Genomic DNA, 13207 nt, shown 5'->3' on the forward strand with positions numbered 1-13207 from the left:
AACATATAAACAAATACTCATGGGTGTTATACTAAGTCAGGCATTCCATAGTGCCCATTATGGGGAAAACAGTTTACTGGATAAGCTTGCCTCTCTTAACTTTTGGTATCTAATTGAATACTAAAAGACATTCTTGTACAAAACCTGAAATTGAGTCAAAATTTCTTCCTGAAAAAAATGGTGACCTGTGCAACCAGAGGTAGAAGGGCTTTCTCTCTGGAGATGATAATAAGCCAGATGATTTCAACTCTCTTTATGCCCCTCAGTATTTAAAGCATATGGGTTTTTCATTCAATGATATCACAAATATATTTCATTTCAAGTACTCATCTAACACATTTAGTAGTCCAAAGTTAAAAAAAGCTTTTATAAATTTAGGAAAAAGTTTATTCATCTCTCTCTGAGATTTCTAGGATCTATACTTATATGAAGTGGAATCACCATGAAGTAATAATGTAGATCCTTTTATCTGTTTCAAGCAGAAATAGCTTCATTGAACAAAGATTTAATATTATAGCTTCCATTTCTGTAGATCATGAAAAGGTATGATCAAAAGTGTCTTTTTCTTTTGGCTATGACAGTAGAAGGCTAATGTCAGTACTACCATAACTACTTTAAATGGTCTGAAAACTAATCTTTACTTTTAAAAGTTTCTGAGTAATTGTTTCATTTTATATTGCAAATCACCTCTAATTCTACTGAAAAAGCAGAGGAAAGGATTCTGGGAAGATGAAGCAGGAAGCAGCAGGAACTTATATTCCCACCTGGACAACAACTGCAGAGAAGAATATCATGTAACTAGTTTGGAACTCTGGGATTTATTAAAGGCTTACGACTTCTAGGGGAGTCCTGGATGGTAACTGCAATTAATTTTGGAGAATTAAGATACTCCTAGGTTCATGAATGTGAGTGGGGTGGGGGAGTCATGGGGGGGATAAAGACACATATGTAATACCTTAATAAAGAAAGAAAAAAAAAGATACTCCTAGGTTAAAAAAAGTTGAAGGAGTTTATTACACTTAGCTCTGAGTAATCTGAGTAAAGGAAATTCTCAAGAGATCTCTACAGGTTGAAATAGGACACCAGACATAACTCAAAATCATTTGAACAAATAAAGATCTTAGTAAATGTATCTAAAGGGCAATTATAAAAGCTAGTATAATTTCAACAAGTTTGTGATTCCATTTTTTTCCTACATGATTTAAGAGACCAATACACAAAAACCAAATAACTATTAGTTTAAAAACTATAATCATTTTAACTTCAGGTTTAAATTCCACTTTTTTTTCCTACATAATTTAAGAGACCAATTCATTTAAAACATTATAACCATATGTTTGGGGCCACACGATGTATAAAGATATAAGTTTGTGACATTGACAACTGAAGAAGGTGGGGATAAAGCTGTACAGGAACAGTTTTATATGTTACTGAAGTTAAGCTGCTATAAACTCAAAATGGGATGTTATAACTTTAGGATGTTAAATGGAAGTCCCATGGTAACCTCAAAAAAATAGCTATAGAATATACACAAAAGGAAATGAGAAAGGAATTCATATGTTCCTAGAAAAAATCAACTAAGCACAAAACAAGAAAGTAATATGGGGAATGAGGAACAGAAAAGCTATTAAGACATATGGAAAATTGCAAGATGAAAGAAGTCTCTTCTTATCAGTAATTACTTTAAATATAAGTGGATTTACTCTCTATCTAGACAGAAATTGGCAGAATGGATAAAAACTATGATCCAACCATATGCTGCCTACAAGAGATTCCTTTTAGAGTAAAAGACACAAATAGTTAGAAAGTAAAAGGATGGATAAAGATATTTCATGCAAATAGTTACCAGAGGTAGCTATATCAGAAAAATAGGCTTTAAATAAAAAAAGGTTTCAAGAGATAAAAAAGGGCAAAAGGGCATTATATATTAATAAGAGGTTTAATACAGCAAGAAGATATCCTATCTAATAATAGACAAACATGGTAATTAACCGTACCTCCGACACGCTTTCCATTGGCTAATCAGGGTGATATGCAAATTAACTGCCAACCAAGATGGCGGCCAGCAGCCAGGCAGCTGAAGTGAACAGGAGGCTTGCTTGCTCCAGTGATGGAGGAACCCAAGGTTCCCTGCCTGCCGCCGCCCAGCTCTGAGCTGCACTCTAAGCAACTATGTTGCAATTATAGAAGCTAAACAATCCCCAGAAACCTGCTTTCAGCCAGTCGGGCCTCAGAGCTGGAGATGCAACAGTGTTTCAATTATAGAAGCTACACAAAGCCCAGATACCTGCTTTCAGCAGCCGTGTCTCAGAGCTAAAGCCGGCTCTCAGCTCCAGTGACAGCCATAGAAGGTAAGTAAATCCCAGAATTAAAAAAGAAAAAAAAGAAAAAAAAGGAGAGGTTGGGAGCTTCAGTCACCTGCCAGCCTCAAAACAGCCCTCAGCCCCTCACCCAGGCTGGCCAGGCACCCCAGTAGGGGTCCCCACCCTGAAGGGGCTGTGGCCAGCTGCAAACAGCCATCAGCCCCTCATCCAGGCTGGCCAGGCACCCAAGCGGGACCACCACCCTGATCTGGGACACCCTTCAGGGCAAACCAGCCAGCCCCCACCTGTGCACCAGGCCTCTATCCTATATAGTAACAGGGTAATATGCAAACTGACCCTAACAGCAGAAGGACTGGGAATGACTGGTCACTATGACACACACTGACCACCAGGGGGCAGACGCTCAATGCAGGAGCTGCCCTCTGGTGGTCAGGGTGCTCTCACATGGGAGGAGCTCTGCTCAGCCACAAGCCAGGCTGATGGCTGCCAGTATAGCGGTGGTGGTGGGAGCCTCTCCTGCCTCCTCAGCAGCGCTAAGGATGTCCGACTGCAGTTTAGGCCTGCTCCCTGCTGGCAAGTGGACATCCCCCAAGGGCTGCCGGGCTGCCAGAGGGATGTCTGATTGCCATCTTAGGCCCAATCCCCCGGGGAGCAGGCCTAAGCCAGCAGGTGGTCATCCCCTGAGGGGTCCCAGACTGCGAGAGGGCACAGACCGGGCTGAGGGACTCCCCCTCCCCCCCGAGTGCACAAACTTTTGTGCACCGGGCCTCTAGTAACAATTATAAACATCTATATACCTGGTAAGAAACTATCAAAGTATATAAAACAAAAATGGACAGAACTGAAGGGAGAAATAGGTAACTCTACAATAATAAGAGACTTCAATACACCACTATCAATAATGGACAGACCAACTAGACATAAGGTAAGTAAAGAAATAGAGGACTTAACACAATACCACAGTACAACACCAAAACATAAAGACATGAAGGGTAAATAACATGTTACTAAACAATGAATGGGTCAACAAGGAGATCAAGGAAGAAATCAAAAGATACCTTAAAACTAATGAAAATGAGAACACAACAACTCAAAATCTATGGGTCACAGCAAAAGCAGTGTTGAGAGGGAAATTCATAAACAAATTGGACAACCTGGGCAAAATGGACAAATTCCTAGAAACATACAATCTTCCAAAACTGAATCAGGAAGAATCAGAGATTCTGAATAAACTAATTACAGCTAGTGAAATTTAAGCAGTAATTAAAAAACCTCACAACAAACAAAAGTTATGAACTGGATGGCTTCACAGGTGAATTTTACCAAACATTCAAAGAAGAACTAACACCTATCCTTCTCAAACTATTCCAAAAAAAATCAAGAGGCCAGCATTATCTCAATTCCATGTTCAGGTTGCAGGCTCGACCCCCTCAATAGGGGGCGTGCAGGAAGTAGCCAATCAATGTTTCTATCTCTCTCTCTCCTTTCCTCTCTCTGAAACAACAAAACATTTTTTTTTAAAGGAAGGAACACAAAACTTACCAAGACTAAATCACAAGTAATGTGAAATCTGAATGAACCTCTAACTTGTAAAAAGATCAAATCAGAAAAAAAGAAATTCCAACAAAGAAAAGCCCTGTACCTGATGGCTTCACTGGTGGTCCTACCAAACATTAAAGAAAAACTAATACAAATCCTTTCCAAACTTTTCCAAAAACACTGAAGAGAAGGGAACATTACCTACCTCATTCTATGAGGTTAGCATTACTCTGGTACCAAAACCAGACAAAGAGACTACAAGAAAACTATAGATCAATATGCCTTATGAACACTGGAATATAAACCTCAACATATAATTGAGCATAGTAGAAAATGGAATTCAGCAGCACAATAAAATGCTTATGCATTATAACCAGGTGGGCTTATTCCTAGAATGCAAGGATGGCTCAACATATGACAGTCAATGAATGTAATACTTCATATTAAGAGTATGAAGGGAAAAAAATACATGATCATCTCATTTGATGCAGGAAAGTATCTGAAAAAATTTAACATCCTTTAATGATAAAAACACTCAATAGACTAGGAATAGAAGGAAAGTACCTCACTACAATAAACACAATATATGAAAACCCACAGCAAATATCATACTCAACTGTGAAAGACTGAACTTTTCCTCTAAGATGAGAAACAAGACAAGGATGCCTGCCTTTACCCTTTCCATTTAACATAGTACTGGAAGTTTCAGCCAGAGCAATTAGGTAAGAAAAAAATAAATAAAAGGCATCCAAATTGGAAAGGAAGAAATAAAAATATCTCTGTTCATAGATGATATGATCTTATATGTAAAAAGCCCTAATGGTGTCACAAAATAATTGCTACAAATAATAAATGAATTCAGCAAATCACCAGGAAAAAAGTCAACATGCATTTCTATACACTAAATGAAAAATCTGAAAAGTTAATTAAAACAGTTCTCATTACAATAGCATAAAGAATAAAATACTTAGGAATTAACTTAATCAATGAGGTGAAAGACTTATACAATGCACACTATAGACCATTCCTGAAATAAATTAAAGAAGACATAAATAAATGGAAACATATCCTATAGTCACAGATACTACCCAGTACTTCCTCAAAACAATACTGATTCAGTGCAATTTCTATAAAAAATTTCAATGATTTTTTTGCAGAAATAAAAAAAAAGCTCATTGTAAAATTCATATAGAATCTCAGTAAAACCTGAATAGCCAAAACATTCTGGAAAAAGAACAAAGCTGGAGGTTCTACACTTCCTGATTTCAAAACTTACTACAAAGTTACAATAATCAAAACAGTGTGGTACTGGCATAAAGACAGACACTTAAAACAATGGAATAAAATAGCCTCCAAACAGACCCTTTTATATATGGTCAAACAATTTCCACAAGTGTGCCAAGACCACACTCATTGGGTAAAGGACAGTTTCTTTAACAAATGGTTCTGGGACAACTGGATATCCACATGTAAAAGAATAAAGCTGGATTCTTACCTATCACTGGATACAAAATTAACACAAAATGGATCAAAGACATAAATGTAAAACAATAAAATTCCTAGACAAAAGAATGGGACAAAATCTTTCTGACATTGGATTTGGCAATGTTTTCTTTGATATGACACGAAAGACACAAACACCACCAACAACAAAAAAATAGACAACATTGAACTCAACAAAAATTTAAAATTTTGTGCATCAAAAGACACTGTCTACAGAGTAAAAAAAAGTCAACCCAAAGAACAGGAGAAAACATTTTTAAATCTCATATAGGATTAATACCCAAAACATATAGAGAACTTCTAAAACTCAACAACAACAAAAACTTGTTTAAATGGGCAAAGGACTTGAGTAGACATCTCTGCAAAGAAGATACACAAATGGCCAATAATTGCATGAAAAGATGCTCACTGTCACTAATCATTAGCAAAATACAAATCAAAAATATAATGAGATATAACCTCACCTATTAAGATGCCCACTTTTAAACTATGCAAACTCAGCAGTCAGACCCCAGAGGGAGATAAGAGGGGAAGGGCTTCCTGAGGCTACAGGGAAGTTAACAGCTCCTCGCTAAGGGCGTCCCTGAGCCTGGAGGGCCCTACGTCAGAGGGCACGACATAGGCAAAGGGGTCCCTGCAGCTGCAGGCAGCAGTCCTCTGGAGAGTGATAAGGGATCCCTTAAAGAGCAAGAAGCTCTCATGCAGTTTTACCACAGAAAGAATGTTTGGATTTGAGAAGCAGGACAGTAGGGATGAGTCAGGCTGCGTTTACATTTTTTAAAAAAGTCGGAACATTTGGAAAGAAGCAGTCGGCTTAGGTTACTACTGAAGTGTCCACACATTTTATAGCTTGAATGAAACACATATCTACACCTCATTCCACGTTTCACGCAGAACACAAATGGCCATCACTGCCTGGGCTCACTGCACACTGGGCAGACCACACCCTCACCTTCACTCCAGCTAGCATTCCAGTCGTGGACACACTGAAATCCAGGTAAGCCAGCGTGTCTGGGTTGGAGGGTTTGTAGATCTGGGCCGGTCGCTTCTTTGGCAAATCATCTGGAGAGCAAAGCGAAGCTATTAGCACAGCTGACCTAATGGGAGAGCAGAGAAGGAACTGTGCCTAGCGAGCTCGAGGACTGACCTGTGTCCAGTATGGGGGGCCACGCCCTGACATCCACGGCCGCAGCTGCCTCCCTGGACCGTAACAATTTACAGATCAGTTGTGTTGTCATTAAACAGGCCGAGCGACTCACCTGAGAGTCAGAGAACAGAATGGATGAAGGAAGGTAAACCGCAGGGGAACCCTCACTGCACACGTGTGTGCGCTGTGTGTGGAGGCTGTGTGGCTTTCAGAGCAGGGTGCACTACCAGGGACACGGCTCCTTGTGAGGAGCTAGCGCTGGCCAGCAGAGGTACAAGAGAGCCAGGAGTCCGACCACAAAGCGCCACGCAGAGCGCGCGGGCACTGAGGTCCCTGAAAATGCCCATAGCTGAGTGGGATCCAGTGTGAAGACTGGACTCAGAAAGGAGCTTCTAACCTCACTGTTGACACCATTAGCTCTTCTACTGGAAATGCCACATATGTCCACAAAAACCCCGTATTTTCTAACAGGAATAATGACCATGAAAATACTCCAACATCATGACAAAAAAGTACTTGTGGGGTCCCCAAACTAACATCCCCTGTGGTTCCTCCTCCAAAGGGAAAAAGCTTTCCTGGTCCTCTTAAACTCCCCCCGACACAAAAAAATTAAAATAAATCTATGCTTTCAAATAGGACATTTATAAACTACGACAAAAGAACTATAAAAAATGGGTGAGTTTTTCACTGGATCTGGTTTGCTGGGGCGGTGCCTGTAGGGATGCCCTCTCTGGGGGGCTGCTTTCTCTAGGTATCGAGTCAGGGCTGTCCTCTAGCCCCTAATTCCATGCAAAGTTGGGCTCTTGCTTCCAGCACTCGATGGTAGCTCCCTGAGGGCAGAGGCCCATGCTGCCCCAGCACTTGGGTTGAAGACTCCCACTGTAATCCCACAGCCAGCCCCTCCCCCGAAGGCCCAGCTCTGGTGTAGAGCCCAACACTCAGGTCCAGGGCAGGAGGGAAGCGCCCAGACACGCCAGGCGGTGTTACCTCCACAATCATCTTCACGGTAGGCAGCGTCGTCGCTATGTTCTGTGGGTGTGGGGGGCGGACGGTAATTGGCACACAGCCTGCGTACAGGCAACCGTAAAAAGCTGCGATAAGGTCTATTCCTACACAAGAAGAAAATGAGAAGTTTTTACTTGAAACAAATCAGACCATTTAATGGCTGCCATCCCTATCAGCAGAAATACTAGCCTGGAAAAGTCGGAAGGTTAAGTGGACGACAAACACCTTACACACATTCTTTTCTCTTTCCGGGGGTTATGTTAAGTGTCAGCACTAACTTCCACTTGGCCTGTTCCTTTAGGCACGAGATGCTAAGGCCGCCCATAAATTTAATTCCTGTAATTTCTGCCTAAGGAATTTCTCAACTTAACTACTAGTGATTAAATAAATGCCTCAGAACTCTAATAAACAAGTTTAAATATGAGAGCCTTGTGAAATACCGCTTCATTCATGCCCCTAAAAGTCCTACAGCATGCAGCGTAGCCCCCCGCCAGTGGCAGGGACTAGACGAGTAAGCAATTCTCGGTGACAATACAGCAACTCCAGCCATCAAGCCCCCACAGGTGCCACAAGCTGTCTCCTGCAGTGGCCGGTCCTGCCTTTTTACCTGGTGGGTAGACGAGAGCCACGTGGTCCCCATCTTGCAGGCGCCCTCTCTCCATCAGCATCACGGCTATCTTCTCCGCTCGCTTATGCAGCTGGACACACGTCAGCGAGTTTGCTATTGTACCCTGAGTGGGGAAGCTTTAGTGAGATACAGTGTATATACCGTACAATGCGCTTATTTAAAATGGACAATTAGTATCTGCTAGTACATTCACCGTTGTGCCACCACCACAGTCAGTTTTAGAATGTGTTCATCACCCCCTCCAGTCCCGGAACCAGCAGCAAGCACTCTCCTCCCATCCTGCTAGCCAGGAAGTACAGCCTCTAAGCAGCATCTGGATATACTTGTGCTCACAAGAAATATTTTAAAAAATAATTACTTGACCTGACATAGGTAAATCTTTAAAAAAAATCAACCTAGTGGTTCTGGGTCTTAAGTGTAACTGCCATGGGCAGTAAGATTAGTATCAAACCTGCAGGACTTTCTACTTTCTACTATAGAAAATAAGACCAATTGAGAATGTTTATTGAGAAAAACCACATCAAGCCCTGGCCAGTGTGGCTCAGTTGGTTAGAGTGTTGTCCATGCTCTGAAAGGTCATTCAATTCCCAGTCAGGGCACATATCCCGGGTTTGGGTTTAGACCCATTTGAGGCAACCTACTGATATTTCTCACACTGATGTTTCTCTCTCTCTCTCTCACCCTTTCCCTTCCTCTCTCTCTTAAAAAAAATCAATAAAAATATTTTTTTTTAAAGGAAAGAAAAACCATATCAAAGTCAAGGAGGTCAGCCCTAGCCGATTGCTCAGTGGTTAGAGCGTCAGACCACAGACAGAAGGGTCGAGGGTTTGATTCCAGTTAAGGGCATGTACCTCAGTTGCAGGCTCAATTCTCTGCCTCAGTAGGGGTGCATGCAGGAAGCAACCAGTTGATGTGTGTCTCTCACATCCATGTTTCTGTCTCTCTCCCAAACTGGAGGCGAAGGACATTCCTGCCCCTGGATGCTCCCATGTCTGCTGTCCTGGAAAAAAGCTGGCCCTGTACTCCAGACCTGAACGGGGACCAGCGGTGCCGCTGGCGGGGGGCAGGCGGGCTCATCGTTCTGTGCCTGCCTCGCTAGGCCTTCCTGTTACTGGGACCCCAGTGCTATGGCTTCTGATCTCTAGCAGCAGGCGTCCTTGGTCTGTGCCGTTCGACTTCTGCAGCTGATCTTTTCCCTACTTTTCGGAGGGCAATGCTGACCCCTGTGAATAACCCCCTTTGTTGTCACGGCAGAAGCATAAAGATCTGAGGGGCACAGGTGACTCCATCCAGCAGTCAAGAGCTTCTGAAATGCATTTTGACTCTGGTTCATGAAAACACCCGCGATTGGTACGTACAAAAGGTTAACTTAACTGGCATTCAGTCCCTCATGTTGAGGAACCTCAGTTTTCACACATGGCCTGCCATGTCACAGGGTTTACAGGGATGGACAAGTGAGCCTGGTCACATGTGGAGTCAGCACATGGGGTGACTGGGGACCAACAAAATTTATTCTCAAAAATCCCCCAAGCAGGTGCCCCGTTGGAAAGAGGCTCCTTCATGGTAAGTCCAACATGGTGTTCTCCTCTCCTTGCTTCCCCAGTTTGCAAGGTTGGACAAGGCGTGACTCCACCACCCATGAGCCCACCTGGGACACAGGTCCCATCTGGTCCCAGAATGTCCATCACCACTTGTTCCGTGGGGTCTCAACCTAACCTTTTACCTCTGGAGAAACAGCACTGGCTTGCAGTTACACATTTCATTCCCCAAAGTGTCCGTCGTGAAGGAAAACATGACATGTTATGGGTGAGGGGTCCATGAAGTAGTAGCTGTTTACCCTCAGGTCAGTGGTCATCACCATGGAAGGGAAAAGCCGGGGCTTCCACATGGAAACCTACTTCTAAAGAAGACGGTTCTAGTACAAGTTCTTCCCAGAGAACGCAGGCTGACTTCCCTAAAAGTGGTCTTGGGTACTGTCCTGACAGAATGGGAATGCAGGGCCACCCACTGCCCGGTCCCTGACCTGCAGACAACACATCTCAGTGTCAATGTCTGCATGTCTGTCACTATTTTAACGTTTTACATTAAATTAAATAACACCTAAAAAACTGAAGAAAAAAGAAAAAGCCAAATAGGATTTATAGTTTAAAATTTTAAAGAAGCTGCCACAAGTAAAAAAGAAAAGCTAAGAGTTGGCTTATGTTTCCATTAAAAAAATAAAATAACAGCGTCGGCCTGCAGACCAAGGGGTTGTGGGTTAGATTCTGGTGAAGGCACATGCCTTGGTTAGCAGCAGGTTCAATCCCCGGTCCTGGTTGGGGCAGTGTGGGAGGCAACCAATCAATGTCTCTCTTTCACATGGATGTTTCTCTCTCTCCCTTCTCCCTTCCACTCTCTTTGAGGATCAATGGAAAAAATCTCCTTCCTCTCCAGTGAAGATTTAAAAAAAAAAGAATAAATTAAAAAAAAATAACAGGTGGTCTTTTGCATGTAAACAAGGTCCAAGAATGTGAATGTAAGTTTTCCGTGATTTGCAATGAACTGCGTCCTCACTTCCTATAAATCTTGTAAACAACTCTTATCCTGTCCAGGGCACTGCCGCGTAGGACAGAGATGCAGCCGGCAGGAAGCCTCACTCAGCAGGAACCAATGGTTCCCCATCTTAAATGAGCGGTGACCAAGGAGCAGAGTTCTCAGTTAACAAACTAGACGCCATGGGGGGTGTGGGGGGCGGGATGGGGTGGGGGAGGCAAGCGCTGGCCATATGGTAGCCATGTGTTGGAATGACAATGTTTTGGATATATTAAGCAAAATTCTTAAATTTCATCAGTTTATTTTATCCTTTTTAAGTATTACCTTTAGAAAATATAAAATTACGTGTGAGGCTTGCGTTATATTTCTATTGGACAGTGTTGAACTGGCAGCTTGATGTAAGTGGAAATCACACTGATAACAATGACAGCAATGATGCTCCTGACCTTTGGGCAGGTTGAGTGTCATGATAAGTGTGCCTACGTGCTGGGGAGGGTGGGATGGACGCAGATGCTTGAGCCGGTGCCACCCTGTGAACGGTCAGGATGTAGCTGCGTCCACATCAGAGGCCCAGGAAACAGTGGGCTGCGTCTCAAGGAACTCTGCCCGGGGCCCACCCTCTCTCCACGCTCATGGCTTTGACCTCCAGCTCGCCCCGCCCGACTTTCTCTTATTTCTAATAAAGCTCCTTTCAGGGTCCGAGGCATTCCCAGGAAACACGTTTTCCCAAAAGACCCAGTGTCTAGCTTCAGCAAGTGATTGAACATGGGGTCAGGGGACGGGAACACACGTCACAAAATAAAGGTAAACTTTAATTTTACTTTAAAAGTTAAAGTAAAATTAAAACTTTAATTAAAGTATTTTCATTATAAAATAGAAATGGTTTTCATTCCTAAGAATGAAAGTCTATAATTAAAACATAACTTCTTACTTACAAAAAAGTAGTTCAGTAATAAAATAAGGATGTAAATATCCCATAGATCTGTAATTGTTCTTGGTTGCAGAAATTATTCATTACTCATTTTGGGGAGAAATATTGCAAAAAATTGCTAGAATATATATATATATATATATATATATATATATATATATAGAGAGAGAGAGAGAGAGAGAGAGAGAGATGCATAAACCCTTATATTTAAAAGCAATCCTTCTCCCCGAAATAAATAAAAATAAATCAGAAAAACAAAAAAATAAAAAAGAAATCCTTCTTAATTGAAAAAGTCTCAGTAAAAATTGCAACAAATAACTAAAAGGAATTCACATAAGACTGAAGGGACAGGATGGGGTCAGCAAGATGTCAAAGAGCAGAGGGCGTGGCCCCCCGGGAGCAGCGGCAGCAGCTCACCCTGCAGTTGAGCAGCGTGTACAGGACGTGGTCGGGCGTGGTCTGGGCCCTCCACTGCAGGACCTCTGACAGGAACAGGAACTGGAACAAAGCACAGATGTTAGGACCGGGCCCCTGGACTGGGGGTTCATCTCAACATTTCAATGGGTCTAGTCCAGTGATGGTGAACCTTTTGAGCTCGGCGTGTCAGCATTTTGAAAAACCCTAACTTAACTCTGGTGTCGTGTCACATATAGAAATTTTTTGATATTTGCAACCATAGTAAAACAAAGACTTATATTTTTGATATTTATTTTATATATTTAAATGCCATTTAACACAGGAAAATCAACCAAAAAATGAGTTTGCGTGTCACCTCTGACACACGTGTCATAGGTTCGCCATCACTGGTCTAGTCTGTCTGAGTGCTCTTGGGGTGTGTCTCCACAGAGGCATGAGGACGCCCTGACAGATATGGTCGACAGAACATGCAGGTGCTCAGTGCTCTGCCGTGACTGGGTTCAGACGTGGAGACGTTCTCTGACACCTGCCCAAGGTGGGAGCACTGCACCCTCGTCCCCACAGATGGAGCAGCTGACACAGACTCCTCCCCGGGGCGTCCTGAAGATGCCACGTGATTTCTGGGTGGCAGGGCGGTCAGCTGTGTCCTGATGTAACAGGGGCTCTCTCAGGTAGTTGTTTAGGATGGCCACGCCTATGTCATCCAAAAGCACCACAAATCCCAGAGGCCACGCGCATCGTGCTGACGCAGACCTCCGGTCAGGATCCAGGAAGCACCAGGTCGGCACGGTCCTCGTTACTAAGAGGTGCCGGGAGGAGAAACACCACAGCCACTGCTTTCAACCTCACTACGTATGTTGCCAAATTCCCAGTATTTCAAATGGTTGATTTTGTCAGATTTCCTGGTAGCCATACAAGCGGGACCACCGTTTGGTGACACTTAAGAGTTAGCAAGGCTGCCCCAGGCCAGGTGGCTCAGTTGGTTGGAGTGTCGTTCTGTACACCAAAAAGGTTGCTGTTGCACACGGGAAGGCAACCAATGGCTGTTCCCCTCTCTCTCTCATCAAGTAACACATTCTTGGGTGAGGATTAAAAAAGCAAGCTCTCCAGGCTAAACAGTCATAAAGGGACTTGAAGCCACATGGAAGGTGTCTGTGGTGGAGTGGGCCGAAGGCTCCTGC

General features: G+C 43.0%; 1 protein-coding gene across 3 annotated transcripts in view; it reads right to left on the reverse strand.

Moving 5' to 3' along the window:
• DIP2C (disco interacting protein 2 homolog C) overlaps positions 1-13207 on the reverse strand; it is a 388615-nt gene that overhangs the window by 43127 nt on the left and 332281 nt on the right. For all 3 annotated transcript variants that reach the window (XM_070391030.1, XM_070391022.1, XM_070391038.1), the window contains 5 exons: positions 12027-12107; positions 8126-8249; positions 7501-7622; positions 6514-6625; positions 6319-6428 (listed from right to left, as the gene is read on the reverse strand). In XM_070391030.1, the coding sequence (XP_070247131.1) occupies positions 6319-6428; positions 6514-6625; positions 7501-7622; positions 8126-8249; positions 12027-12107 (549 nt within the window). The remainder of the gene's footprint in view (positions 1-6318; positions 6429-6513; positions 6626-7500; positions 7623-8125; positions 8250-12026; positions 12108-13207) is intronic.

Source organism: Myotis yumanensis, unplaced genomic scaffold (assembly GCF_028538775.1).
Source record: "Myotis yumanensis isolate MYYU_CA2020_CCGP unplaced genomic scaffold, mMyoYum1.0.hap1 SCAF_1, whole genome shotgun sequence".
Taxonomy (NCBI): Eukaryota; Metazoa; Chordata; class Mammalia; order Chiroptera; family Vespertilionidae; genus Myotis; species Myotis yumanensis.